Below are 27,984 nucleotides of genomic sequence, written 5' to 3'. Positions count from 1 at the left end.
GGTCTGATAGACCTCCAGAGGGAAGCAGCCATCGAGCGCACACCCTGAATACATAGCTATGTGTGTTGTGTGTGTGTGTATGTGTGTGTGCTTGCGTGTACCTGTGAGGCAGTCCGGACGCGTCATCCTCTCGTAAATGTCATAACTCTGTGCTCCATAGGGGTCAGGGTCGTGGAGGAGGGAGCGTGGCAGAGTGGAGCTGTAGTGCTGGGGCACCGCCGTCATACTGGCTCTGACTGGCGATGACGATGACTGCGTGGGCTGCTTGGTGAGCGGCAGGTTCGCGCCATCTGCCATGATGAGAGGTGAGCCCATGTGCCCCGATGCCGAACCTGCGGACGTGTGATACGGCGAGGTGGTGCGGCTGGCGTTGCCTGAGCGTGAGTTGGCGGAGCCCACGCGGCGCAGTGTTGCCGGGGAGTTCTTCTGGGTGGCGTACGGTGAGCCACCACCGGCAACTGCAGCAGTGGCGCGTTGGGCAGCTGGCAGAGTGGTGGAGAAGATGCTGGAGAGGGGCTTGGGTTCTGTAACGATGGGCGAGCCGTAGGCGCTTCCCGTGGAGGTGCGCAGGGAGCAACGGGAGGGTGACACGCTGCTGGTGTAGGCCGGCGACTGGGTGCGGGAGGGCACCGAGCTCACCCTGCGCATGGCGCGGCCCGGCACAGCACTGGTCACCGCCGGAGCCTGCAAAGAGGAAACACTCGACTTCATGAGACTGCAAACAGCAACACTAATGGATGCCATAAAAAACTCTATACAGATGTTATACACTTTGCGAGAAGAGAATGAATCATAGGCAATGAAAGTGAAATGGTTTATAGTAGATCATTACATAAGTATATTAAATGTAGAATGAGACGCGCTCTAGGGTCTCTTACATTTTCCTCTATGGTGGCCAGGAGTGCCATATGGTCTCTTGGTGGTCACTGTGTGCAGACAGCATTCTTATGCAATGCTCTGCTCTGCTGTGTGCCCTCTCTGTGCCTTCACGCTTCAAATAACAACTTTGAGATGCTTTACCAAAATCAGCTGGATGTCACAAAGTAATTTAATAGAAAAACAAGATGTCATGTCATAACCTTGATTTTAGGGTTTCAGCAGATGGCAATAAAACAAAGTCTTGGTTTTCATATTCTCTAAATATTGTTACCTAGCTTGTAAATGTAGGGTGCCAAATAGAAGGCTAACAAGTTAAGGAGTTTGTCAACAGCACAGGCTTTTTAACCATGGTGAGAAAAAATCCATTCCATCCAAGCAATAGTTGTAATATTCAGAATGTGTGCATCTGAAAATAAAGCACCTTGAATCTCGGTTCCCATGAGGAGGTGATAGAGCGCATGTTTAACACAAACCCTGCAAGCCGCTTTGAATATGCAATTGATCCAACTCGCATCCCACAAGTCATTTAAAAAGAGTTCAGAGACGCTTCATCTCTGAGCGCAAAAAAATAATACTTGCACCATTAGAGACTCTATGAGCTTTTCACAGTGCACATCTCAAAATGTTTTTTCAGGCATCCAACTAATTTAAGTAAAAGAGGGTTTGTAAGATTTATCAACTATCAACTGGATGCCGTTTTTGATCAGGTTTTACCAAACAACAATGGAAACTGTAATAGGACAGCAGAGGCTAAGGAGGTAGCCCGCTTGGGAACCAGAAGGTTCCTGGTTCAAATCCCAGGCTCTTCCTGGATTAGTGTTGAAGTGTCCTTGAGTAAGACAGTGAACCCCAACTGCTCCATGGGTGCCGTTAAAAAAGTGTTACCCACTGCTCCTATTAGTACTACTAATAGGACTGCTGGTCAAATGCAGAGTATTCCTTCCACGTACATGTGCAAAAGTACTTGGCACATACCCCAACAACTAAAAAGAGGACAATTATTCTATATACGTGGCCTATACCCTTGGTTCTCAAAGTGGGGTCCGGGGACCCCCAGGGGTACTTGAGGGGGTTCCAGGGGGTCCCCAGCAAAATGTGTAAATATAGCATCAGAATAATTATGACCTTTCATACTTTGGCTATTTTTGAAAAATCTTGGAAATGTGTGCAAATCTTTGAATATATATTTTTTAAAGCAAACATTTGTAACTCAAATCTTTGCTTCTGGGGGTCCCAGGAACATCATATTTTTAGATGGGGGTCCGCGGCCAAATACACATCATTTTGGGGGTCCTTGACATGAAAAAGTTTGAGAACCGCTGGCCTATACAGTATATTCCTGGCAGTACCTGGGCTGAAGCCTGGCCCTCAGCCCTAGCGTTCCTCATCAGGGTGCCTACGCCAGGGCCTGTGCCGGGGAAGGAGTGCTGCATCCTCAGCTCGTTCTTGCCCAGGTTCTGGCTGCTATAGTAGCCGGCATCCTGGTAGCCGCTGTCCGAGTACGAGTTCATCTGAGTTGAGCTACGCGAATTCCCTGCGGACCCTTGAGGGGGCGGGACAGAGGGGAGGATTAGTGCAGGGGGAGAGAGAGGGAAGATGGAGGAGATGAGGGCAGGATGGGGGCGGTAGAGGGAGAGGAGAAGGAGAGAGGGAGGTGGATATGAGAGAGGGAGAGAGGAAATCATAAGTGGTTTTCATCATAGACCTGACCTTTACCCAGACCACATTGGTAACGACAAGAGGACCAGTGCGGGTGGGGGTTGGGGCGGGCAAGTTCTACTTCCGTACGGCTCAAGTGTCAGCCAGCAATGCATACGCTGTGACGGGAGGGTGAGTTTTATGATTCACAATATGATCGAGAAACATTTAATGTCAGTGGAAAGGAGAAAAGCCACAAAAAAGAAAAATCCGATTCCCACAAACGAGGAAAAGAAGTGACAGACAAGACAGGTGTGTTGAAAAAGAGAAAGGTAGATAGAGCGAGTAATAGTAACAGACCCTCACTTTCATGGAGAGATGTCTGCTCAGGAGAGTACAGGGACACCTGCTCCGACTCGGTCCTGATGCGGTAACCGGGCGACTGGGAGCTGTCCGTCACCCGAGACTTGCCATCGCCTGAGGTGGAGGCATCTGGATAGAGCAGAACCGGAGCAGAGTGGAGAGTCAGACCACATGAAAAAAAAGAAGAAAAACTTCAAGAAAACTTACAGATAAAGGATTTATATTTTATAAAATGTTTTAAAGGTAGGGGTAAGTGATATTTTTTGGTTAAAACAAAGAGTATTTTGTTAAAAGGTTAAAGCACTATATTCTGATAGTAATCATTGCTATAGAGTGTTTGTTCAGTAACAGATGTCTCCCTGTCTCTCCAGCTCTTTAATAAACAGAAAATACATTTTTCGGTAGGTGTCAAAATCTCAGCCAATCAGGAGAAAGTACCCATTTTTAAGCTTAATTTGTATAGTGTTCCACTTCCAATTTTGTCTGCTCATTTCTTAGTGTCATCACTTCCAATTTCACTTGTTTAATCTGTATCCTGATTGAGTTCTCTGTCCTGGTTGGATAAAATTGAAAATGAAACTGAAACTGAAACGAAAATGCATTTTCTGTTTAATAAAGAGGTGGAGAGACAAGGAGACTCCTAATACTGAACAAACACTCTATAGCAATGAGTACTATCAGAATATAGAGCTATTTAACACTTATTTTAACCAAAGCAAATCACTTAAATCACTTTAAGTTCACCTTTTTGGGGTCAGACGACAAAGAAATTGCATATCTGCAACATTAATTTCATGCTCATGTACATTTGAAGTCATTACGTTTTATTGTCCCACTAAATTAAGCTAGAGGAATTAGGCAGGGTGGCACAACACCATGCCAGGGACTGTCCCCTGATACACACTGCTCTCTTCTCTGATGCCCACCCTGTCTCTTCATGCACGACAGTCACCAATGTGGTGAATGGCAGTTAGAATTAGCCCCGTAATGTCTCCGGTTAACTGCTGCACGGCGTTGCCCGGCAATCACAATCTCGTTAAGCGTGACCTCTGTCAATGGGTCCTTTTACAATCACTATAACAATGGGCGATGGGGAATGGATGGGGGCTTGGGGGGGGGGGTTGAAAGCATTGGCAGTCTGCATCTCACAGGAGGGGGTGCTGGATAGCTGGTTGGCCGGTGTATCGCGGAGGGTTTAATTGCGTGGAGAAGTGCCCCTTGTTTCCCTGCCTTGGCCGTTTGTGTTGATCTGTTGACACTGAGGCCGAGTGTGTTTGACAGCTCCGGTGGCTGGCATGCCCACTCCTGACCGTTTCAGCACAACCTGCCTTCCTGCCAAGAAAGCTTCTTCTACAGTATTTGCCTGCCCAGGCCCACTCCTCTAGCTTTACAAAATGTGTGTGTGGGCTTATGGGGGGGGGGGGGTCTGTCTGCATCCCCATCAGAATAAATTCTCTTCTTGCAATTATTATAGCCTAATGTAGAATTATGGGCATGACCGCAGCGAGCCGAGGACAGTTAAACCTAGAGGATAGGACTGCTGTGTTCACTGAGAATGATTTGGTGTCTGTGTTTGAATACATTATGTAAAAATCATAGGGTTCTCAGGCCTCGTTAAGAAACAATATTTATATTACGGCAGTAACGCATCTCCACGATGGCGACACTTGTAACCAAACAGCATTCATGTGCCCTTCTGTAGGCATGGACAGCAATGGAGTGTTTTGTCTCTATTGGTAACTTTCCATTACAGACACTCAGTGAGCATTTCTTCCACACAGCATGTCATTTCAGACCACGGAGCTCTTGAACTGAGCCTTGACCCAGTGTTTGATAAATTAGATAGCCAGAGAAAGAGGGGTAAGAGTGGGTTAGAAAGAGACAGACAGACAGACAGACAGACAGACAGACAGACAGACAGACAGACAGACAGACAGACAGAATGTGTCTGAGGTGTGTGTGTGACTGCATTGTCGTCCTCCCCCAAGTTAAAAAAGCCTGTTTCCACAGTAACACTTCCTCCCTAAACTCTCAGGCGGGCGAGGGATATGGTGGCCCTTGTAGCCTATAAGACTCTTTTAAGTCAGACCTGGCCCATTACCCTTTAAAAAAGAAAAAGAAAAAAGGCATTTTTCCAACACCGGTTCCTCAAGGTTCAGGGTTTCCTTATTGTTACATCTTGTGTACGGGTACAGTGCATAAGAGTTCATTTCTTTCTTCCAGGCTACAATCCTGTTCCTTGTTGATTATACAATGTTACTCAGGACTACAACATAACGAGGACCGGAGAGGCTTTGAGGATGGATAACTCAATAATATACTCCAATAATGATAGTCTATTACCGTGAGGCATTACAACTCAACAGCATCCTATATCTCAACACTGACAGCACTTCCGAAAGAAAAAGAAACGAGGCATTGTCAATAAACAGATCTAGATTGGAATTAATTTAGTTGGGAGAAAAGTACATTAAAGTACCTGTCCTCCATCTATCATCTACAGTACAATGAGAAATCGATGGGAATCAAACTAGCACTTCTGATTATTTCCCGACTCTGTTTGAGAGCTAATCAAATGCTCTGCAAGGAAATGCCGCGATCAAATGAGAAAAAAACATATTAATATTCCCATGGCATATGTACAATCATAACCCCCCATAGGCTACTCTGACAGGATCGACAATAAAAGATTAATGGCCATTGCATAAATACACAAAGTTCCATTATACAAGTAATAAGGCATGAAATACACTGGTAAATGCAGTTCATTATCTGTTCCCTTCTGAAGATGCTCAAGGATGTGGACAAAAGAAAAACAGAGACCCAGGGAGGGATTTGGGAGGGGGTCCCCTTCATCATTGACAGGCTTGAGTCTGAGTGTGGAGACAGTATTGTATGAATATAACAAAGAATATGCCTGAGGCAATCCGTCATTGGAAGACTCAGTTCTAAAGGTTCCTGTTAGTTATGATTACTGGGGATATGTAAAACATGCTAGTAGTGCACATCATACATGCATGCATGCACGCTGACACAGAGCCAGCGGCCACATGCCGCGTTCAGCCGGCTGGTCCTCAATGATTCAAAACAAAACTGCTTGACATTTATGTGCTATTGATGTCATGTTGTATGTGTCAGGAGTGTTTTGTTGTTGTGATACTAAAATGGTAATCCTGCTATGATGCAGTAATTGCAGTCTCTACCACCTATGCAAAAAAAACTATACTAAAACAAACTGAGAACAGATGACACTGAACACAGAACGTACTCTTAACACATTGGGTGCCAGGTTTTTTTAAAAACAGAGTACACTGAGTGCCAGGACTTTTTAACCATTTTTTAGGAGCCGAGATACAGGCTTTTGAAGTCATAAGTTAACCAGAAAGTGGATTGGAGTCAAAATCTTCGGAAAATGATATCTCCTGGTGCTTAGAAGGTAAAAAAAAATAAAAAATTGAAAAAAAATGTTTTTGAATTTTTTTTTCTTTTTTTTCAAAAAACGTATATATACGGTTTTGGCACTCCGTGTAAGTATTGCAAAAAACGTATATATACGGTTATGGCACCCAATGTGTTAAAGGCTGTACATTAATGAATGACTGACGTGAAATGACAGAACAATGTCTTTCATACAGGATTTGAGTTAATGTCATTGCAGGAAGTGGATTTTTTGTAAGGAGGTTGAGATGGAAAGCTGTTCCTGTATATTGATGAACAGCTGTTTGCTCAACTGAACTGATCTCGAGACTACAAAGGCTAACATATAGGAGATAGACAATAGACATACCTGCAGATCTCCAAGGGAGGGACTTCTCAGATGAGCTGAAAGAGGCAAAAAGTGCAAAAAATATTAATGTACAGTACAACCACAAACGCAGAGAAATCATAGCAATCACGAATATCATGAGTAGACCACATTGCAAATAGGCTTCATCTTTTTTGTAATTTGATCCACGTTGGTGTATTTATTGCTGTTGTTTTTTATATTTAAAATAGATTTAACATGTGACATGGGCCTTTTGCACGGAAACTGTGGCAATCACAGTGACTGAAATAAAAACAGTCAGCAATGTGACATGCTGTATGCCTGCACTCAGATCTGATGACAAGAATTAAACTCTATTGCAAGTTAGTGTTTGTACACTTGTTAAGATCTAAAGATGCCCTTGGTGACAGGTGATGTTTGAAGGTATCCTGCAGGATAAACCACAGGGCAGAGAGCCAGACCTGTGTCTGTTTTGACTTAATCTGGAGAGCTCCTTGATGACCACACTTGGCCAATAAATGAAAAACAATGAAAAAAGGACCAAGGGATGCAATACTTCGTGATGAGAGTCCAAACTGAGCACAACCAAGCAAGGCCTGCTGGTGAGAATGAATATAAAACCAATTGATCTTCGTGAGAGAAATGCCACAGCTCCACAAAGGTCATAAAACACTCCAAGAAATGTGCAACGAGAGACAACGTGCAAGCTTGTGCTTATAAACCAAAAATGTACATACTGTACATATCCCTGCAGGTGTCAACAGGACAGCAGGTCCTCTGTCCTCTGAGGGAATAATGAGGCATAAATCCAGGCCGGACAAGGAGTGTTTAAATTTCAACATGACCAGTGCAGCCAAACGCAGAGCATTACCTAGTGATGTTCTGACAGAGAGGATCTATATGTATAGAGCCTCCGTGATTGATAGTGGGGTCAAGAGTGGCTGGTCCTGGATCAGTGGTGGAGGAGTGCGGGCTAGTAATAGACAGGCAGATAGCTCAAACTGATGGGCAGACCCAGGGCCAGCAGGCTGCAAGGTATCCGTTCCTAGCAGAGGGAATGTTCTGGGATGAGGTGGAGAGAGGTAGCTACAGTTTTACTGATGAGGCCATTCCCACTGAAACTAAGCCCACTCTAACCAGAAAGCACACTGCAGGGGGAATAGTGATTCTGTCCCATTCTTTCACACGCACACAGAGAGAGAGAGGAGAGAGAGAAAGAGAGAGAGAGAGAGAAAGAGAGAGAAAGAGAGAGAGAGAGAGGAAATGAATTGAGGCAGCAGCAGCAACAGAGGAGCAAACGATGAGATTGAAAATGAGGGAGCCAAATACAATGCACGAGAGATTGAAAGAGTGAAAGCGAGAGAGAGAAAGAAAGAGAAAGAAAGAAAGAAAGAAAGAGAGAGAGAGAGAGGTCATAGTAGCGGGCTGAGTAAGCTGTCTCAGAGCATACAGCACTCCACACTGATTATAGGGGTTGCACAGAAAGGTAAGTGCAGCTCTAAGGCATATTAGCCTGAGCACACAGTCGTTTTAAAAGCCACCTGAACAAATTCAACTTATGTAAGGTCTAAACACCTCCTTCTTCCAACAAAGTGAATGCAATTTGAGTTAAATTTCAAGGGATTATCATTTTGAAGGAGATTGCCCATGCAGTGAACCTTGGAACATCTCCCCCTTCCTCCTCCCTCTTAAAAAAAAGCCTGTGTTTATTGCCAAGCACCTGTCATTGCCACCCGTTTCCTATCTTTCCACTTAAAATGATGCTCAATGAGCTTAAGCTGGGCAGGATCCTCTGAATTTTAATGAGCGTGCAGGCAATTAAAACCAAACAAAAAAACAGGCAGGGAAGTTTGGCACCGTGTGCTCCATTGAACCATGGCAATGGTTGATCAGAGGAATGGCTCCCATCACTATGATACACTGTGCCATCCCGCTGCAATGTAAGTGTCTGGCCGGCTGGCTGTCTGGCTGGCTAGTGTGGGTGGAGAGTGAAAAAACATCTGGACAGGGTCCAATAACGGCACGGCTCCCATCATCATACTGTTGATGAAGAAGGTCTGCGAAGGTCTGCAGCTTCTGGTGCTTCTATCATGCAAGCGTTTTGTGTTCTTTCTGTATCTACTAGCTTTTATAATTTATTTCTGGTGTTTCCAAATTTGGGTACGGTTTCAGCCTGATCCGAGCCCCATTGACTTCTATTATAATATTCAAAGTTAAATATTTCAGAAAGTATGTAAAAAATGCACAGGGGTACCAAGTTGACCTACTGGCAGTAAACAAGAAATCTTTCGCTCATCTCTCCGGCGGTTTGCAAGATTAGCTCTGGACAAACATACACACAGACTGATAGACGGTTAGCCTTGTACAGAGTTGTGCCGTAAAAAGAAGCTGTTAAAACTGCTATTGCTCACAATCAAGAAGCCCAACCCTGACAGGACATATTTTATTTCACAGCATTCCCTTTGGCGGTGGTGGAGGGCGATCTTTTCACTGGCAAAGTGGGAGGTCTGATCTTTTCTTGGAGTTTTGCCCGAGGTCAAGTTTGACGACCAGCCCTGCCTTGAAGGCATAAAAAGGGGCCGGTCCATACTGGACGTCCCATAAAATGTAATGCCCCCCCCCCCCCCCCCATCAGAGCCCACCGGTGTGCCGTCACCTCTATTGTTGTCCCTATGTGCTATTGAGCAAAAAGCAGCATGATGACTCCCAGGGCTAATCGTCTCCATTCACACACAAATGCCCTGGGGGGATACCTAGCTTGTTTTTCTATTCTCTGGCCCTTAAACCCTTATAAAAGGTGTGAAAAAGGGGCAGCATGTTTTCTTTAGTGTTGTTGGGGTGATACAGGGTGGTGTTATTGATTCCCTACTGGTCAATAAGTCTGCCTGCGGTCCCAGTGCTTCACGTTGAGTAAAACTGTCGACAGATAGCACTCCAGTCTACACAACAGTCCAGTACCTGCTTGTGGAGAGACAAAACACGAATCTCAGCATTCCATGTGTTAAAACTGACCTTCCAAAAGCAGATACAGGCCAATGGCCACCAAATCACTTTTATTTGTCACAAAGTCTATGTGCTATAAATGACCAAAATTAGCAGTCACAGTGGAAGTCGAGTCCAGAGAGGACTCCAGGCAGGATGCTCACAGTTTTGATGCATTTCTTTCATGAGCGGTGAGTATGGTGTGACCAATGGAGGCACAAATTGTAGTTAACGCTGTGATCTCATATCTCCAAATGTGATCAATATCGTGGCCTGATCCACTTACACCGAGGTCTGAATGGCCTCTTGGGGAGGAAATAGCAGAAAATTGCAGTGTGGTTGGGGTGTATATTTTGTGCTTGGACTCCATTGTGGCCTGGCAGCTGTGGGGCTGCACTTTGCCCGCACCTCTCTGGGCTAATGGACACTCCCACTGCTGCGTACTGGCTGGGTGTGCTGCTACCAGTAGGAGGGTGTTATTTACGGGTAAGCGAGCTGGAGGTGCAGAGGTGCTTCATATGAGAGCCTGGGGTTTATTTTCATACAGCCAGGAAACACACACGCGCACGCGCACGCGCACGCGCGCACATGCACACGCACACACACACACACACACAAAAGGGCCATTATCAAGCCCGGCTTAATACTCTAGGGCCAGACACCAAATGCCTGGCCAAAAACAAAAGAAAAACAAAAAACAAACAGTGCATTATTGCAAGTAACAACGCTGAAATTGTGTCCTGGGGCTACTGAAGTAGCGCTAAAACGTTGCTGAAAAGCGTCGACAGCACAGGGTTGGTTCCCCTCACCAGCGGGGTGAGGGGAACCAACCGCCCCACCCGCTGACAAAATGGTCCCAGGTGGCACGACCCGGGTCGTAGCCCCGGGCAGGCGCGCACCACAAAGTGTTTATCTGGCCTCACTTCACTTCAGAATATACAGTTATGTGATTGTGTAATCATAACCCTTCCTCTTAAATAAAATATAAGGAGTATAAAACCGGCCCAGAACACATTAGGCAAAAATGTCACCCTAGTGTAATGGAGAAAAAAAAGGTTCTGTACATGATCAGTAGTAAAATACAGATGAGTGAGACAGCAAATCCTTCCACCCCAGATCTCATAACTGGTAGCCTCAGACAAAGCAGAAACCTGAAAAATCAACAGAGGCCCTTCATATTAATAGCCACCATTAACATGTGCCCATTAAGCAATTTCTTAAGATGTCACAGTCCATTAACCTCCACTCTAATTTCCCTTGTCGCTATAAGGAATTAAGGAAATTTTACCAAGACCTAAATGCTTCCCCATGTCTGACTTACTCGTTTCCAACTTATGAGTGCAGCCAGTCACGTGACTAAACTAAGGCGATCAAATCATGACTGAGCTAACAGGTACAATAATAATATTTTGTTACCTGCTGAATTGTTGTGCATGTGACATTGAAACGCCTTGATAAGCACATTGGAAAAATTTCAACCTCTAGTTGATGAGAAGGACTAGAACGTGGAAGCCACTTCCTACTACTGCCAGTACTTCACTGCTACAATCCACCACGTGCCTTCACACACACACACATACAATGTTCCCAGAATTTCACCTACATACAAGATTATATTTCAGAGTAACTGCAGCTCAGCCGTGAGGTGAACTGATTGGAGTAATCAAACAAATGCACAGGGGATTCTTCAGAGGAGACAAACTGATCTGTCCTTTACAAATTACAGCAGGTCGGTGGGGGGAAAAAACATACTTCCTGCTTTCCAGTCCAATCATAATTGAGCTACTATGACATAAGGTTACACTATGGAATATGACTACCGCTGAGAAGGATGATAAAGCCATGTGTTGAACTGTGGCAGTGCGGTGACCATGAGCACAGTGTGTGTGCATGTGAGAGAGAGAGATACTGCGTGGGCATGTGTGTCTTCTCATTACCTGCTGCTAGCAGCGCCTGGCGACTCGGCCCCGAGTCTGCATCGTTCCAGCTGATTGGCCACAATCTGTCTCTCCACTTCCAGTTCCCTGGTTAGCCGTTCAAACTGGAGCTCCTACACGGGCACACACACATAAGAGAAGAACTTAAGTTATTTCCATTGACAGATGCGACAAACGTGAACTCAATATGAAGGGGAGAGCATGACAGCTTGACAGCTTGGTTGGACGCCATTACACCTCGTCACTGCCTCGCGGGTTAATGACCCCTCAAAACACACCCTTGGGGTATCGGACAATAAGCCAAGGGTTCACAGAGGATGCTCCGACAAGCTTATATAGCTTACAAGTACACGTTGATGCACACGCACTAACACACACGTTCAGAAACGCACAGTAGTTTATGGTATTGACATTTCAGCCAGCCCACACAGAGCGATAAGCACCACTTCAGTGGGTGCAGAAACTGTGATATTCAGCCCTGGCGGCAGCGTTCCTATGGGAGCCGTGCAGAAATCAGCATCTGACTACTCTAATTATCTAGCCTGAGCAGGACTGCTGCTGCTGTGAGTCGCACAGCTCTCTAGCTGCACACACTGCAGCGTGTCACAGTCTCTTACACATAGGGACAGCAGAACACGCACACACTCTCCAACATTCATTTTGCATGCACATGCCTCACGCACGCACTCTGTGCTCACTCCCCCCCCCCCCTCCCCATACAAACTCTGTCTCTCCCCCACTTTCTTGTACCCCAACCTGCCCACCTCCGCCCCACACACACTCACTCACTCACCGAGCAACCGTATTGAGGCGATATCCTAGCCTCGTTGTCCGTCCTGTGGCATTTACATTAACACTGTCATTTGACAGAGGCACAGATGCATGCAAACACACAATGAGCACACACATACCCAAGCGCAAGTTCAGGCTCCTTCAATCGGTTCTGTTCTGTGCCCGCTCTGGAAGTTCGGCCGAGCTCCGAAGTCTGGGACAGCCTACTTTTCACGCCTACCCTCCAACACTCCTCTTTTTAACCTCTGAAGGTGCTCTCTCTCTCCACACTGAAGGCTTGGCAGAATGGTGGCACCCCTCCCCTCCCCCATCGCTTTTCTCACCCCTCCCCCTGAGTAGACCCACTCCTCTCCTCTCCTCTGGCTTGATTCAGTAGTAGTCATGTGGACTTTGACTGCAGTGTGTGTAAGAGGGAGAGAGAGCGAGCTTGCAGAGGAGGGAAAAACTGCCCAGTCCTCGTTTCCTCGAGATCAGCCAGTGCTGCGCTGCAGCTTCCTCAGGAAGTGACAGGGAACATCCCGACAAGCGTTCCACTCTGATACCAGTGCATATGCAGGCACACACATAGACAAGTGCATGTGCGCTTGCACGCACACACACAGACACACCGGATGTAGCGCTGCAAAGTGCAAACATGACAGAGATAAAGTGACCACGACACAATATTGATATACTCACAGGAAATTAGCTATCATCCTTTGTCTGTTTCCGACAAAATCGTCCATTCCAATTCCCTTTTTAAGAGACAGATTTGTCACTGTACAGATGCTCAAAGCTCATAATGTAAAATACAACTGTGAATGTACTGTAAGGGTGGTGTGTGGATTCGGGGGATTCCAGTGTTGTTCTGCTATTCACATTACTTTCCTGTATCAAATTGCAAGCTTAGCTTGCAAGATCTCAAGATTAAATGTGTTAGGGAGCAGGGAATGTCCAGAGGATATGTACATATTCATCAACAAGTTACTAACGTGAATGAAACTCCACAAAGGTCTAATTAGACACAATTACGCACACACGCACAAACACACACACACACACACCTCTGAGTATTTCACAGATTGAGCGCCATCCCCCGTAAGAGACTGAGCAAAGGTTGTAGATCAGAACTGATATTAACTGTGGTCTCTGTGTGTCCCAGCATTAAAAACTAAAACAAAATCAGATAGGGCTGGGCAATATATCGATATTATATCAATAACGTAATATGAGATAAAAGTGAACTTTCTGACTTGACTCAACTTTATTGGCACATCACAGGTTTACAGGTGTAAAACCTGTCGCACAAGCTCCGTCATTGCAGTAGAGAAGCTTATTGTCAGTATCAGACGCAGGAGTCTATCCACGTTTCAATGCACGAGACCCCTGGGAGACGGATTGCTGAGGTGGAGCGCAACACCTACCATCAGATCCCAGTACTTGCTGCACCCTGGCCACGCTACTCATACGCTGAGTTGGTGGTGCCCGGGATCAAACCCATGACCTTGCAAAGGCGAGTGCTCTACCGACTGAGCTACCTGGACAAACGAGTAGTATCATCGTACTACCTGCTATAAAGAGGAGGCTGGAGGTGTTGAGTGGGAGTATGTTTTAGTTTGCTTTGGGCAGGCTACAGAGAACAGAGAGGGGGCCTTCGTGGAAGGGTATAGCCTACAGTGTTGCACCTGGGTTGTTTTTCTTTTTTGCCTTCAAAGTATTTACTTGTTTTTGCCTTATTTTTGTTACTTACTAGATATTCATTTTGAACAGTCATATTAGTGATTTTTAGAGGTAAATAAAACACCAAAAAAGCCATTCGTGGACCATATCCATTTCTTTGAAGCCTTAGCCATCGGCCAACCTTACAATAGGCATAACTGATTATTATTCATCAATGTAATATTTTGAGTCATCCCCATAATACTATTGTCACAATATACAGTACATACAGGTATTTGGTTAAAAAAATACTGGGATATTGATCACAGATCATTGTTGTGAGTGGGAGGAACAGTGCTCACTAGAGACAGAGACAAACGTTATGACACTATTACTACACATACATCCACACCGATACAGAGATACACAGCCCTACAGGACTACAGTGCAGGTACACAGAGCTGTGGTAATCAGTTGACACTATAGAGAAAACTAGGACAGAGGGATCTAGAGTTAATGCTGTGCCTCTGACAAAGAGAACATTAGGTGATGGTGACAGGAGTAGACAAAAGCGGATGGCTGTGTGTGTGTGTGTGTGTGTGTGTGTGTGTGTGTGTGTGTGTGTGTGTGTGTGTGTGTGTGTGTGTGTGTGTGTGTGTGTGTGTGTGTGTGTGTGTGTGTGTGTGTGTGTGTGTGTGTGTGTGTGTGTGTGTGTGTGTGTGTGCCATTACCAATAGCCAGGAGGATCAGGAAGCATTACTATCTGATTTGAAACTGATATGAGGGAGGAGCTCGATCCAAGAGCACGACAAGGGTTTCCCCAAACAAACATGTACGCACATGCATGCATGCTTGCTTACACACAAACAAGCACGAGTCGCAGCACTAACAACATGTTTAAGGACTTTGAGTTGTGCAAGTCACGCATGAATACGCAGCACGTATGTATGCATGCACATCAGAAACACAACATGTAAGGTGAGATATTTATATCACATCCCCTTTTGTTTTCTATCTCATTGAAAACGGAGATGGCCTATTTTTGGAGCTGGCGCTATTCTCAGCCCACGGTGTCTCTCTGCCTTCCTTCCTTTTAAGCTCCTAATCCAATTGTCTTGTTTGTCTTCACATGGACGTCTGAAGGGGCAGAACCCTGAGCTATGATAGCTCTGCTAGCAAATTTGCGCTGCAGCCCTGTGTAAATACCCATGCCTTTGCTAAAGAGCCTACACACACACACACACACACACACACACACACACACACACAGACACACACACACACGCACACGATTTCCATTCCACTGATCAGCTAGATAAGACTGATCTTGATGAAACGGAGTGGGAAGAGACATCTGCTGCAGCCATAAGGCATAGAGGTCTCCGCCACTACCAACGGTTGGAGCCCCTCCAACCTGACGCCAGGGAAGCACCGTGACTGCGTGCACGGCACCAGAGAGCATCATCCTTCCTGATGGAGGAACCTCATGCTTGCCATGGGCCAGTATGGAGGAGGGTACAAAATAGTTTCCCATATGGAGGTCTCTGAGTCAGGCTTTCCTGTTTATAATGCCATTCTCAACTACGATGTTTAATAATTGCCACAGTGAAATGACAATGAAAATCACAACATTGGCAGCAAGGAATTAAGCAGCATATTGGCTCTGCTGATTAGGGTTGCTTCAATTGGGAGTGTAAAAATAACAGTGGTTATGTTTTTTTTTCCTTTTTTTAAAAATATGAATGAAATCGGATTGATTGGAATCACCATTGCTGTCCACAAGGTTGTGTAGTTGTAGAGATGGAGAGATATGGAGAGGTTGCGCAGTTGTAGAGATGGAGAGATAATTAGAGGAACAGAGAGAGATAATCAGGTAACCTGACCTCTGCCACTACAGCCAGATATCATACATTATGATAGCCCATCTGTCCCCCCCCTGACTGTACAGCAAGGACTATTGCCATGCCTCTTTCACACCAGTGTCCGCAGACTTTTAACAGCGAGGACCAGTAACAAACGCACTTTTTATGATCCCCTCTCCCTTGTACACCAACAAACATTCGCTCCCCCTGCATGACCCATTACAACTGCAACAAAGCCCACTATGAATATGGATACGATATACATCTGTAATTAGCTTGTGTAACACGCACAGCAGCGTTTCCCCTACTGTATATGCATTTAACAGCAGCATGCCACCGCTGCAGGATTTATCAGCGCCGCAGATGAATTTTATATAAATTATCATTGTATGCGACGCGTCGTGAGCTTGTAGGTCTGTCACAGGTTTAAATATAACAGCTACGAGCCATCCCGCTGTTTGTTGTTTTTTACAGCTATGTTTGTTGTATGTTGGATTTTTTTTTCATTTTGTCAAGAAAGCAACATTGTTGCACGATGGAGTATAAATTAAAGGACGACTTCACCCATTTTCAACCTATGTTCATATAATTGGTCCTCACTAATACACATGATAAAATGGTACTGTTTTTTTCAACTCGATCTGTGTCTCAGAGTAGGGCTGTGGACAGTTCGGAAACCCGCTTTTATTGATATTTTTTAAGTGAAGATGGACAGGAAAGAGGGAGAGAGACGGGGAGAGACGCGCAGCAAAGGTCGTCGGGATCGGGACTCGAACCCGCGACACGCTGTCAGGCTATCAGAGCCTAGGTGCCCAGACCGCAAGGCAAGCGGTCCGGGCAGAGTATAAATTAAGCTTATCGTTACATCAAACATAATCATTTGATTGGAAAGTGCAAAGGAAACATCTGTGATATTAACATTTGAAAGATCCATAATGATCTTGCATTAAAAAGATAGAAGCCTCCGTATTGCCCCTACGCAGAGTGTTTTACCTGGATGCGTTCCGCAGCAGGGACACCTGTCAATCTCAGACAATTTTATTTTGAGGGCAAAAAAATGTTGGGCCGCGCGACATAAAGATGCTACAGTTTCATACTCGGGGAACAAAAAAGGGATCTACTCTGGTGAAACATGGGCAAGGTACACACCCCTTAACCACTTTCAGCCTTATTTTGGAAACTAGAAGATCTACAAGATTGGCAACTTTCTCTATGTGTTGCACAACAAAGTATACAGAACTTAAGTGGTTAAGTGGGATTTATATATCGCCCTGGAGAGAGATTTGTTCTGTACCCACTGCTCCGCATAATTCATTGTGTTCTCAGCCCTTGGCCCTGACAAAGAATAGGACACATCTATTCAGCTTAATGATCCGTTGCGTCAGGCCGAGCGCAGCAGTAATGACCATTAAACAAGGCCTATGCTTATTTAGCCCATGCGGGCCCAGCCTTGGTCAGTGCCAGGCTTAGCGTGGAAGGAGGCAGGGGACAATGAGTGGCCGACTGTCCTATACCAACAAGGCCACTAGCTTCATTGTTCACCGGCACAATGAGCATCAGTTTGTGTGCGCCTGTCAGAACCAACAAGCCCAGAGTCGCAGAGCTGAATCACATCCTGTCGCCTCGCATCCCTGGCCGGGTCCAGAACAAACAGATGACACGCGGCACTGAAAACCCACACCCCACCCCTACCCCTGTGTCATCCTAATGGATGCTGACAATACAAGACTCGCCTGAAAGGCCCCTTGGCCTCGCTGTCGCCGGCTGTGCTGCTTCAGCAGCATGGACCAAAATGGCCTAAACCTGTGCTTCATTGCGCAGGCTCAAACAGATCGGGCATGGGAGTTCATTTGGGACATTTACATTTTACTGTAGGTATTATACTGATTCTCTCATCCAGATTGAAGTCAATGGTGTGCAATAGGAGCTGCAGTTTCTAGATTGTCAAAATTGCTGGTGACAGATAATGCCTGATTTATATTTGGTCACGCATCTATAAGCTCACAACACATCGCACTGCGCCACGTTTTGAGCTTGTAGATCTGATGTTTTCAGTCCGCGACACCGGCACACTCAATTATAAATCAGGCTTAAAAGGTAATCCGTGCAGGGTTAGAAGTTGCAACACTCAGACAACAGATACCCGTGTCGCTCAACCATGTCCACCCTACCAGGTAAAGAAATGAGACCCAGAGGAAAAAGATAACAAGTTTGTAGTTTAACATATTGCATTTACACAGTAAATAAATACCACAACCCCTATGACCCAAAGAATGAATAATACACAACCTATTTCAAATCCAACTTACCGGTAGGTAAAAAATTACTACATTTTAATTTAATGCTACAACAAGCCATTTAACAGCCGTTACATTATTTCAGTGACACGAGTGTGGGCAGTGTTTTGCCCTGGGGTAGTGTACAGTGTACATCAATACTGTATGCCTGCTAAGCAGTGTTCATTGGTATGATGTACCAGCCATTCATCACCTCCACTCAGATGGACGCTACTATGTACTGTGACTAAAACATTCTTCTAACTACTAGCTGGACTGCCTGGGACCAGAGATCACAATAGACTCTGTGCATACAGTAACTGTAGCCCCTGGTTTCCGGAAGGTGGCACAGTACCCTTCCTGTTCTTCGTTTGATTGGCTATGCATCAGGTTTGGCTCTGCATCAGGTTTGACCCAGAAACGCATACGCGGCCTTCACATGCGTTTTCAGTTCAAATCTGCTGCTGAACCAGTCAAATGAAGCTATTGTAAACTGAACCATAACAGGTACTTTCTGGAAACCTGGGACTACAGTTATCCACAGGGCCTATTGCGTAAAGACTGCTAGATAATTTGTAAGCAAGGGACACATTAAACTGGAAAAGTGTGCTTCTTTGAGCACACCTAGACAAGAGGTGTTAAAATATTACATTCATTTCCAGAATGTCATATATTCAAGTTAGAGAACAATTGTCTGCAGTTCATCATTCATTATCAGTAAAAACAGGATCCATTAACCAGGACATGTAATTATGTTGAACTTTAAGTACATTTTCTGCTCTCAGTCCCTTTTGTAAGAGCAGGAACTAAATTCTTCATATGTAGATATGATCTGCCATAGAGAGGATGCTGGCTCTTCAAAAAGCATCAGGCATCCATCAGACAAAGCGTATCTTCAGACTGTTTATGTGATGAAAACCCTGCATTTGGTACATGACACACAGGCATCTTTCTCAAAACTAATTGGTCAAACGACACACCTGAGCCAGAGGCAGGCATGTGATTTCATGACCACAAGACCACATCGGATGAAAAAACAGCGTTAAAGTAAGACATCGAAAACAAAGAGGGCAAAGAGCCTATAAGAAACCACCACATTCTGGAATCAAATGCCATGTAGAAAAGATTTGTTCCATAATATGTAAAAAATCAAATAAAAGTGATATTAGACAAAATAAGTATGATCAAAGGCAGCAAACCTTCAAAATGAAAGTGACTGAGACTTTCATTTTGCTATTCATGACTCAGGGTTTAAACGGATATAAATAGACAAAGCCAGGACACACCCTTCACAGACAACCAGAGGTAGTGATGCCACGTCTCGGCACCTTGGTCTGGCATGTGTCCCCTCTAATTTTAGGAAGGCGCTTAAAAACATTACTCATATTAAATATGTAATGCTTGGTTAGTCCAGTTTGGCTGTATGATAGTGAAGACTGAGAAAAGAAAAAGTCTCTCCCTCCCTGCCACTCTTTTGGCAAAATGTGAATCTTGCGATGGTGAATGTACTCTTTCCTGTCCAATTCAAGATGTAACGCTACTGCACAATTAAGATGATGACGATGAAAACAAAAACCTACGATGTTAAACCATGTAATTTGGCTCATTATCTTCATGGAAGAGCGGTTTGGGAGATGCAGACAAACAGATGGTTAAGCAAACAGCCATGTGCATTCATCATCCTGTTGGCAGCATTAAACTAAAACTATCTGCCACAGCAGAGCCCTTTTCTTTCTAATGAAATTAAAAAGGGTTGTTGTAGCCAACACAAAACATTAAACTGTCAACAGGATAGACTTACTCCTCAATCCAATCCTGTACGGGCATCGTGGAGTAATGCCATACCAGACACCTAGTCAATCTGACACAAACACAGAGATTGATGGTATAATGGCTAATCTATTCTATCTAATGGGGAAATACTGTATGGATAATATGGGGCTGGAAGCATTGATGTAACGGCACAGCCATAATAAAATTACATTGCATTGGACTCCATCACATAATTGATATGCTGTAGCTCAAATGAAACAAGAGAATCTTGTGCATAACATTAGGTTAGAAAAACAGCTTAGCTCAAACATTTCAACTTTACAAAACTAGGAAATCAAAAGAAAAGTTACAGAGAATAACTTTACACTGCTAACAATATTCTATTTTTAACCTAAATAGTTTCATTTTCTACCTAACCTAAGGAGGCCTGAAACAACATGGAACTTGAACGTGAACACCACAGCATCAGCCAATACAATGGCTAGATGTAGGCATGATGTAGTGCTGGTGGACACTGTGATCCTCACTTTTCTCTTGTCGACTCAGCACCTCTCCTCTTCCACATGAGCAGACAGTAACAGAGGTATACATCACCGTAATCTCTGGCTCATCCTGGCCAGTCCATGTCCAAATCCCAACATTAATTAAGGCTACAGATCTTATCTGGCATTACATCATTTCTCATTACCTCCGGTGCTGCCCATGTGAGTCTGTTGTAAAGTGCACAGGGCAAGAAGCCCTTTTTTGTAGCAGTCTGGTTTGGCTCCTGGCTTGGAAGCAAAGTACTGCAATGTTCATTAGCGATAATAGCGATGCTCAGGAACATTTTGCGTAACTGGGGCAGATGGAGTTTCCCCTTTACCGAGGACAAAAATCTACTGGAAATATGTTTGTTCATTAAGTGGCAATGATGCTTGACCGTTGTGCACTCTCGCTGGAGTGTGTGGCAGACGTATTCTGGTGAGCAGTTTGAGCCCTGGCACACTGTGGGAGAGTGACAGCAAAGGTTAAGAGGAGGTGAGTGACTACAGCAGCAGGGACAAGGGAAGAGGAACAGGGTCCGAGCAGCAAACTGCGTGCTGGGACATAGGCTGAGGGACGGGGGCCTCTTGGACGAGCTGCGTGACCAGACCTGGAGGAACCACACAGCGTAATTACTCACTGGAACAGCAACAATGTCACCTTGCTAAAATACCCAGGCTTTAGGAAACCGACTGCAACGTCATGCTAGTGCAACATAATGCTAACTAGAAAAAGTGCTCCTCGGAGCACAGGTCTCCGCCAGGTCAGGTAGGTTATTGTGGCCTCCTGGTGGCGCTATAATAGGCCAATGTGAAAAGGGTGGCATTTCTTCTTAGGCCTTTCAATGGGACACTGCATTCATGATTTGAGGCATTTTGTTCCAAAAATGTGTTTTGCTAAATTAGACCTGCTGGTGGCGCTATAGAGACCAATGTGAATGTGAAAAGGGGGGCATTTCTTCCTCGGCCTAGTGGGAATTTGCATGCAAACTTTCACGGAAATTGCACACTGCATTCATGTTTTGAGGCATTTTGTTTAAAACTGACCAATCCTGCAAACTTTGGAAGCCACTGTAAGCCAAATAGGATGGAATATGAAATATCGGACAGATCCATCAGAATCACATGACTATGGAGATGCAGTGTACCAATTTGCATGTTTTTTGGACAGAATCTGAAGGAATAATCTCCAAAATTGTATTTTACATAAGTCGGCCTCCTGGTGGCGCTGTAAAAAGCAGATGTGAAAAATGCAGTCCAATGTTTTTCCTTGGCCTCTAGGGAGTGTGCGTGCAAAGTTTCACGCAGATCGGTGCAGTTATAGTTAAAAATGCAAATCGGCCAGTTATAGCGCCACCATGAGGCTGATTTGAAAATGTTCAAGTGGCATTTCTTCCTCGGCCTAGTGGGAATGTGCGTGTGCAATTTTATGGAAATGGCAAGCTGCGTTCATGATTGGAGGCAGTTTGTTCAAAACGGACCAATCCTGCAAACTTTGGAAGCCAACCTTAGCCAATGAGGATGCATTATGGGAAATCGGACAGATCCGGGTTGATCACATGACTATAGAGATACTGTGTACCGATTTGCATGACTTTTGGTTAAAAGCTGTAGGTGTAATGGGAAAAAATGGGTTTTGCACAAATCGGCCTCCTGGTGGCGCTATAACAGGCTCATGTGAAAAATGTGGGCCAGAGGTTCTGAATTGGCATCCAGGGAGTGTGTGTGCACAGTTTCGCAGCGACCGGGCCAACGGTGCCGGAGATTAGCTGGTAACACACAGACAGGACACACGGACACACACACGGACGGACGGACGGACGGAGGGTAAAACATACTCTCTCGCCATGCCTTTCGGCCTGGCGGAGACAATAAAGATGATGGAGACAGAGAAGGCCGTTTCAAATTGTAGGGTGAAATAAAGTGATGGAGCACATTCTGCAGCAGTCAGGGCTATTAGAGAATGGGAAAGAAAAGAATTGCTTCGGCACCCAGAGCTGCAATACAGCTTTATTCAAGCTGATAAGTGACAACCAGCCATAAACAGAAATATGAAAAATCATTCACACACAGATAATGGAATAGCAAGTTTACAATGCAGCATCATTTCTGCCAGGGCTTCTGCAGATTTCTAATGTGGATGTACAGGCATTTACAGGATGAAGCTTACAGACTTATGAAAATGACTTTAAAATTCTTCCCTTCTGTCAGAAAAAAAGGATTAGAACGCAAAGTGACATACTGTAGTCGAAGACACAAATGGAAAAGAAGGTCAAAGCCAGGTAATCCTTTAGGAGAGACAGGGAGTCTAAAATATTGCATTGGCTGTTTAGAAAAAGCTGTGATGTATTGGCAACTATGTCCAATCATTTTCTTTACAGGGAGGACAATGTTCTAACAACAGTCTCATGTTAGGTTGTGTTTATTCTAAATAAAATTAAAATGCCTACATAAATACAAAATAGATTTTTACCTTAATGGTACTGCAGCACTGTAGTGCTACTGTCAGTTACCTAGTTACAGCATAGGATCCTGGTGGGCCATTTGAATGCATTATACAGAGACAACAAATTGTGATTTCTGGTCATTATTAGTCAATTAGGCTACAACAAACACAACCGATTAATGGAGACAAATTGCACACACTTTGTTCACTGTCTGTCGCCAGAAATGACAAAATGTCTCGGGCGCCCGCTGGCCTAGCGGTCCAGGCGCATACCACATACGCTGGTAATCCAGCTTGACAGCGTGTCGTGGGTTCAACTCCCGATCCCGACGACCTTTGCTGTGTGTCACCCCCCCATCTCTCTCCCCATTTCCTGTCAGCCTACTTTCCAAACAATAAAGGCAGAAAAAGCCCCAAAAAATATGACAAAATGTCTGAGAACATTATGTGACAGCACATCAGAGATTATTGATGAAAATAAACAGCAGCCATATTTACAATTCCAGAGCCATTGCGATAGAAGGGTTGACCCCAATGAGGAGTCAGAAACGCTACATTTGTGGGTCAATGGAGTGAACAGAGATGGCACAACTCTTTCATCTGAATGGCTCCAGGTGGCCGGTGTCTTAGTGGCCAAAATATGGGCCACAAATGAAATATTAATAGAAATAAAACTGAATATGAAAAAGTATTAGGGCAGACCCTATGACCAATATTTGTGTTCAAGTTTGGAGGCAATTGGACAACTGTTGTGGTCAGAGAAGTGGCACGGCGGACAAACACAAAATTGACCCTTTTCTAATTTTAGTATGAGATAATTAATATAGACTTGTGTTTACACTAGTTTAAATGTTCTTTTCCTTGTAGGATAGTCTCATGCGGTCTGACAAATCTGAGATGCTACATTACAGATAAACATGCCTTTGGCACATATGAACCCCACGAGCCTTTGCCACCCCTATCCCCCACCCATCATTAAAATGTAATTAAAGGAGCTGTTAACTGTGTTAGGGGCAATGGCAGCCACAGATTGATGAGAAAAAGGGTAGGCAACAAGAAATAAGTGAAGGGAAACACTGTATAGAATGGAGTGGAGAGGGGGCGATAGAATTCTGTCAAAAGGCCCTACGATTTCAGCCCAATGATTCCCATTTTCTAGAATGTGTTTTCTTGAAAATTCTTCGGGGATGATTTTCCCTTCTGTTTTGTGTGACTTGAGCCTGTTGTCATGTGCCATGTGTACATATATGAAAAACCACAGCTATGTAGAATCAGAGGTCACCACAGAGTTCCCTGGATTCTCATTTTAGCTGATGCCTCTGACTAACCGACACGAGTGCCTCTACAAGAATGTAAACAACACATGGCGGAGGAGGATCAGCTTGTGGAGGCGCAGGGGACAGTGTATGGGGGATTGGAACAATACGAACCGTGTATTCTCATCAAAGGGTTACTGTTATTTTCTACAGTATGTATGATACATAGATTGATACCTTTATTGATCCCGCAGGGGAATTACAGTCACATAATGGTAGCACATAATGGAGGGAGACAAAGTGGCGCGCAGCATATTGCCCAAGACTGAAAAGCAAGACAATGAAACAATTGTTTTGGAAGAGCAACAGAACTGGGATAACCTAGTTGTCCATGTTAATGCTGCAACCAGAGTTATGTTGCCTTTATTGAGTGTTTGTTTACATTATGCTAGCTAGTAGCTACCCTGACACAGTTTCGCATTAGTTTGTACACTGTGAATTTGCCAACATGGTTTCCTGTTTTACAACTGCAAACAGCTGACTGTGACAACTGTGAACATGTAGAATTAAATGGCAAAGCAGAGAAATATAAGTTAAGACACATAAGAAGACGTATAAGTTCAACTTGGCTTCAAATGCATGTTGTGTGTCATTGTGAAGAGTTAGGTTGGTCATTTTGGACAGGTCTCTCTCTCAGGACCATAGCTCTAAACTCGTGTCACCAGGCTTTCCACCATACCTGGAAGCCTGGTTTCTATTTACTGCTAAGTGTTCTGATCCGGTCTAGAGCCTGCCTACTGTATCCGGTAATTTGCACACACACACACACACACACACACACACACACACACACATATGTGCATGCACCATTTCCGGATCTGCTCTAAACCCAGACAGGATCAGCAACCAGCAGAGCAAATTGATCCCAGTCTACCATAGCTCTACTCACAGCAGGATCTTATCGCTTCACCTTTTATCACAGAGAGGACAAATCAAGAAGATTTGAACACTATCTTCCACTGGGTATCTTGATCCACTGGAGTCTCACAGCAGTACTATTGTTTTGCCTGGTTGGTTACATGCAGTTTCACGCCCAAAAAGTTACCATATGAGGCTGCTGTTGTTGATGTCAACGCTGAGGCTTATTACTAGTAAATGAAAGTAACACAAAGGCAATCAGTGTCACCTGGATTGGAACAAAAAAGCCAGAGAGCCACATTGGTGCAATCACATACCCACAATTCATAGACCTGTGAAGGGACACTTCCACTGGGAGACCAATAGCTTTGTGTCAACACAAAAAGAAAATCCGCTCTAGGGTCTCGAAGACGAGAAGCAGCAATCAAGCGACTGTCAATCTGGGAGTTATTGTAGTGAACAACGATATACGGGCAATGATGCTGGAAAGGATACCTTAGGCCTGGCCCCCATGGAGAGCCAGTGCCCTTGATCTGAGAGAGAGAAAAGGGAGAGGGAAGGGGGGAGGCATTCCTAAAGAGTCTCAAAACCTAATTTTCAAACCCTCCAGGCAGCCGAGTGCACTACCCCCAACTTCCTCCTTGGATGTGCCGTTCCAAGGACGGCCCAAAAGCGTCTCACCATGCCTCCACCGTCCTGGGCATGCAACTCCCTTGATGAGTGAGGCTGCTGTGTGGCCTGATGACAACCACACTGATGATGATGATAATGACATTGATGGTGATGAGGATTAACAGGACAGGTGGAGCGAGGCATCCCAGGGCTAGGTTCAAACCGACAGCGCTGTGCCTGGGCTCCAATGCACTGGTCCTTTGACATCACGTCTCTTTGGGAGCAGATTATTACCCCCCCCCCACACACACACACACACACACACACACACACACACAGACAAAATGTTTGCCTCTGCCACAGTGATACAGAACGTCAGAGATCTCACAGTTGACAGCATCTCAGGGTCTGCCTCATTCCATCAATCTTTCAATTTTGTCCTTTTATCCCTCCCCGCATGTCTCTCTCTTTCCTGTGCATCTCTGAAAAAGCTCCATCCCTCCTTCACCTGTATCGCTCTCCTCCTTTCATATCCCCCTCCCCCATAGGGTAACTGCTCAGAGCCAGGATTCCATTTTTATTACTATAATCGAGGCCAGAATGCTTATGCCTCCAGATTTCTCCTTGTCTGTGTCACAGCCGTAGCAGTGGGGGTAGAGGAAAGCAGATAAGACCCTGAGGAAATGGAGAAATTCACCAGTCGATTGTAATTAGAGGCCTTATTTTGCCTATGGAGACAGAACGGACACTATCGCCCGGCGGAGCAAACTCAACCTTTCTCCTGCACTTCAGAATCAGAATCAGCTTTATTGTCACATCACTGGTTTACAGAAGTAAAAAAAGTGGGTGAAATTGGTTATTGTGCATAGTTGCCATCGTATCGTTATTTCCAGAACAAAACAAAAAAACAAGTTATCTACATATTTACACATGGCACCTGAGATAAGATATAAAGGTGCTTGAGCATAGCAGCAGATGTATACTGTGCATGATATACTTATGGATGTCACTTAAGGTGCTAGGAAAAAATATATAAAAAAGACAAAAGTCAGTGCATTGTACATAGGATTAAGGTTGCAAAATGTCGAAATCCAGAACAGCAAAACTATCACTGCCTAAAAACGTAAGTCTGCTGCTATCATCACCTCGAGCTGGGTCACTTATACAAAAAAGATCACTTTGGCCTCATTAAAAATCAGACAGGGGAAAGGACAGCACGGCGGAGTCTGGAGTGGGTAATATTTCAGCAAGCTCATCAGTGCTTGAAGAGGGTGCTGAAGTTGTAGTACTCAAAGCAAGGTCAACCCATGAGCTCGTAACGGAACCTTAAAATTGGTTTGTGTACAGTGTGTACGCACATGGTGGTTGATCCAGACAAAAGCAGGGTCACAAAGGGTGTACTTCAATTGATCAGAAGAAAAAGCAAGAGGCAGAAGGGTTCTTCTTGTGTAATGGACTCCAAAAAAGTGGGGGAATTTCCACTGTAGAGTTTTCTAGGAGTCGATGACTTTTGAAACCGCATGGTGTGGCATGCCTGAGAGGCCCTTTTTGCCATACTCTGTGGTGTAGATAGGCATGCCTAGGCACAGTTAATTACAGCACTATTCTCTAGGGGGGAACAGCCTCATGACTAAGGACTAATGAGAGTTGAGAACACACAAAAACAGCCCCGGCCACACCAGTACCATTTTCACGGTCTGAGAACACACTCACGTAAAGTGGCTGGCTGCGGGACTTCGAGAAATGATCTGCTCAGGATCTGCTTTTATATCACAGGGAAGTGAACCACACAATTTGAAGGGAGAATAAACACTTATTTGTCCGCTATAAACACATCCAGTTTCCCTGGAGAACAGTGCCACTGAACCTGGACTGAGGGGGGTCTTGCCTGCATTCCTTAATAGCATACAGCATAAGCCCAGTTCCAAATAGGCTGAGAACAGGGCAGGGGATTGGTTAGTAGTTTACACACTCACTGACCTTAGGGAACTAAGGAACATGATCTTCCTGCACCGTAACATAATATTTCTAGATTGGTGTTAGCTCAAGTTTTGTTTTATTAAAATAAATATATAATTTAGGATATGTTTTTGGCTTTTTCTGCCTTTATTGATAGAACACAATATCTAGACAGGAAATGGGGAGAGAGAGATGGGGAGTGACACGCAGCAAAGGTCGTCGGGATTGGGACTCAACCCCTCGACACGCCGTCAGGCTGCAATGGAGCCTCGGTGCCCGGAGCGCTAGGCCAGTGCCTTTGAAAGGTCCGTTATTAACAGAGAACTGCTTAAACAAATGTGAGAAATGTTTCAATAATGAACGAAG

The 27,984-nt window shown here is 44.8% G+C and overlaps 1 protein-coding gene across 2 annotated transcripts in view; it reads right to left on the bottom strand.

The window, feature by feature from the left end:
* LOC311064961 (plakophilin-4-like) overlaps nucleotides 1-27,984 on the bottom strand; it is a 90,989-nt gene that overhangs the window by 38,484 nt on the left and 24,521 nt on the right. Inside the window, exons 3-7 of one of the 2 annotated variants that reach the window (XM_084085049.1) lie at nucleotides 11,566-11,678; nucleotides 6,668-6,702; nucleotides 2,878-3,009; nucleotides 2,229-2,422; nucleotides 102-684 (exon numbers count right to left, since the gene is read on the bottom strand). In XM_084085049.1, coding sequence (XP_083941175.1) covers nucleotides 102-684; nucleotides 2,229-2,422; nucleotides 2,878-3,009; nucleotides 6,668-6,702; nucleotides 11,566-11,678 — 1,057 coding nt within the window. The remainder of the gene's footprint in view (nucleotides 1-101; nucleotides 685-2,228; nucleotides 2,423-2,877; nucleotides 3,010-6,667; nucleotides 6,703-11,565; nucleotides 11,679-27,984) is intronic. The other variant, XM_084085050.1, reaches the window with a different exon arrangement.

Source organism: Gymnoscopelus microlampas, assembly GCF_963454915.1.
Source record: "Gymnoscopelus microlampas genome assembly, chromosome: 17".
NCBI lineage: Eukaryota > Metazoa > Chordata > Actinopteri > Myctophiformes > Myctophidae > Gymnoscopelus > Gymnoscopelus microlampas.
Note: the sequence above shows the minus strand (reverse complement) of the source record. Positions and strands in the feature narration are given on the sequence as shown.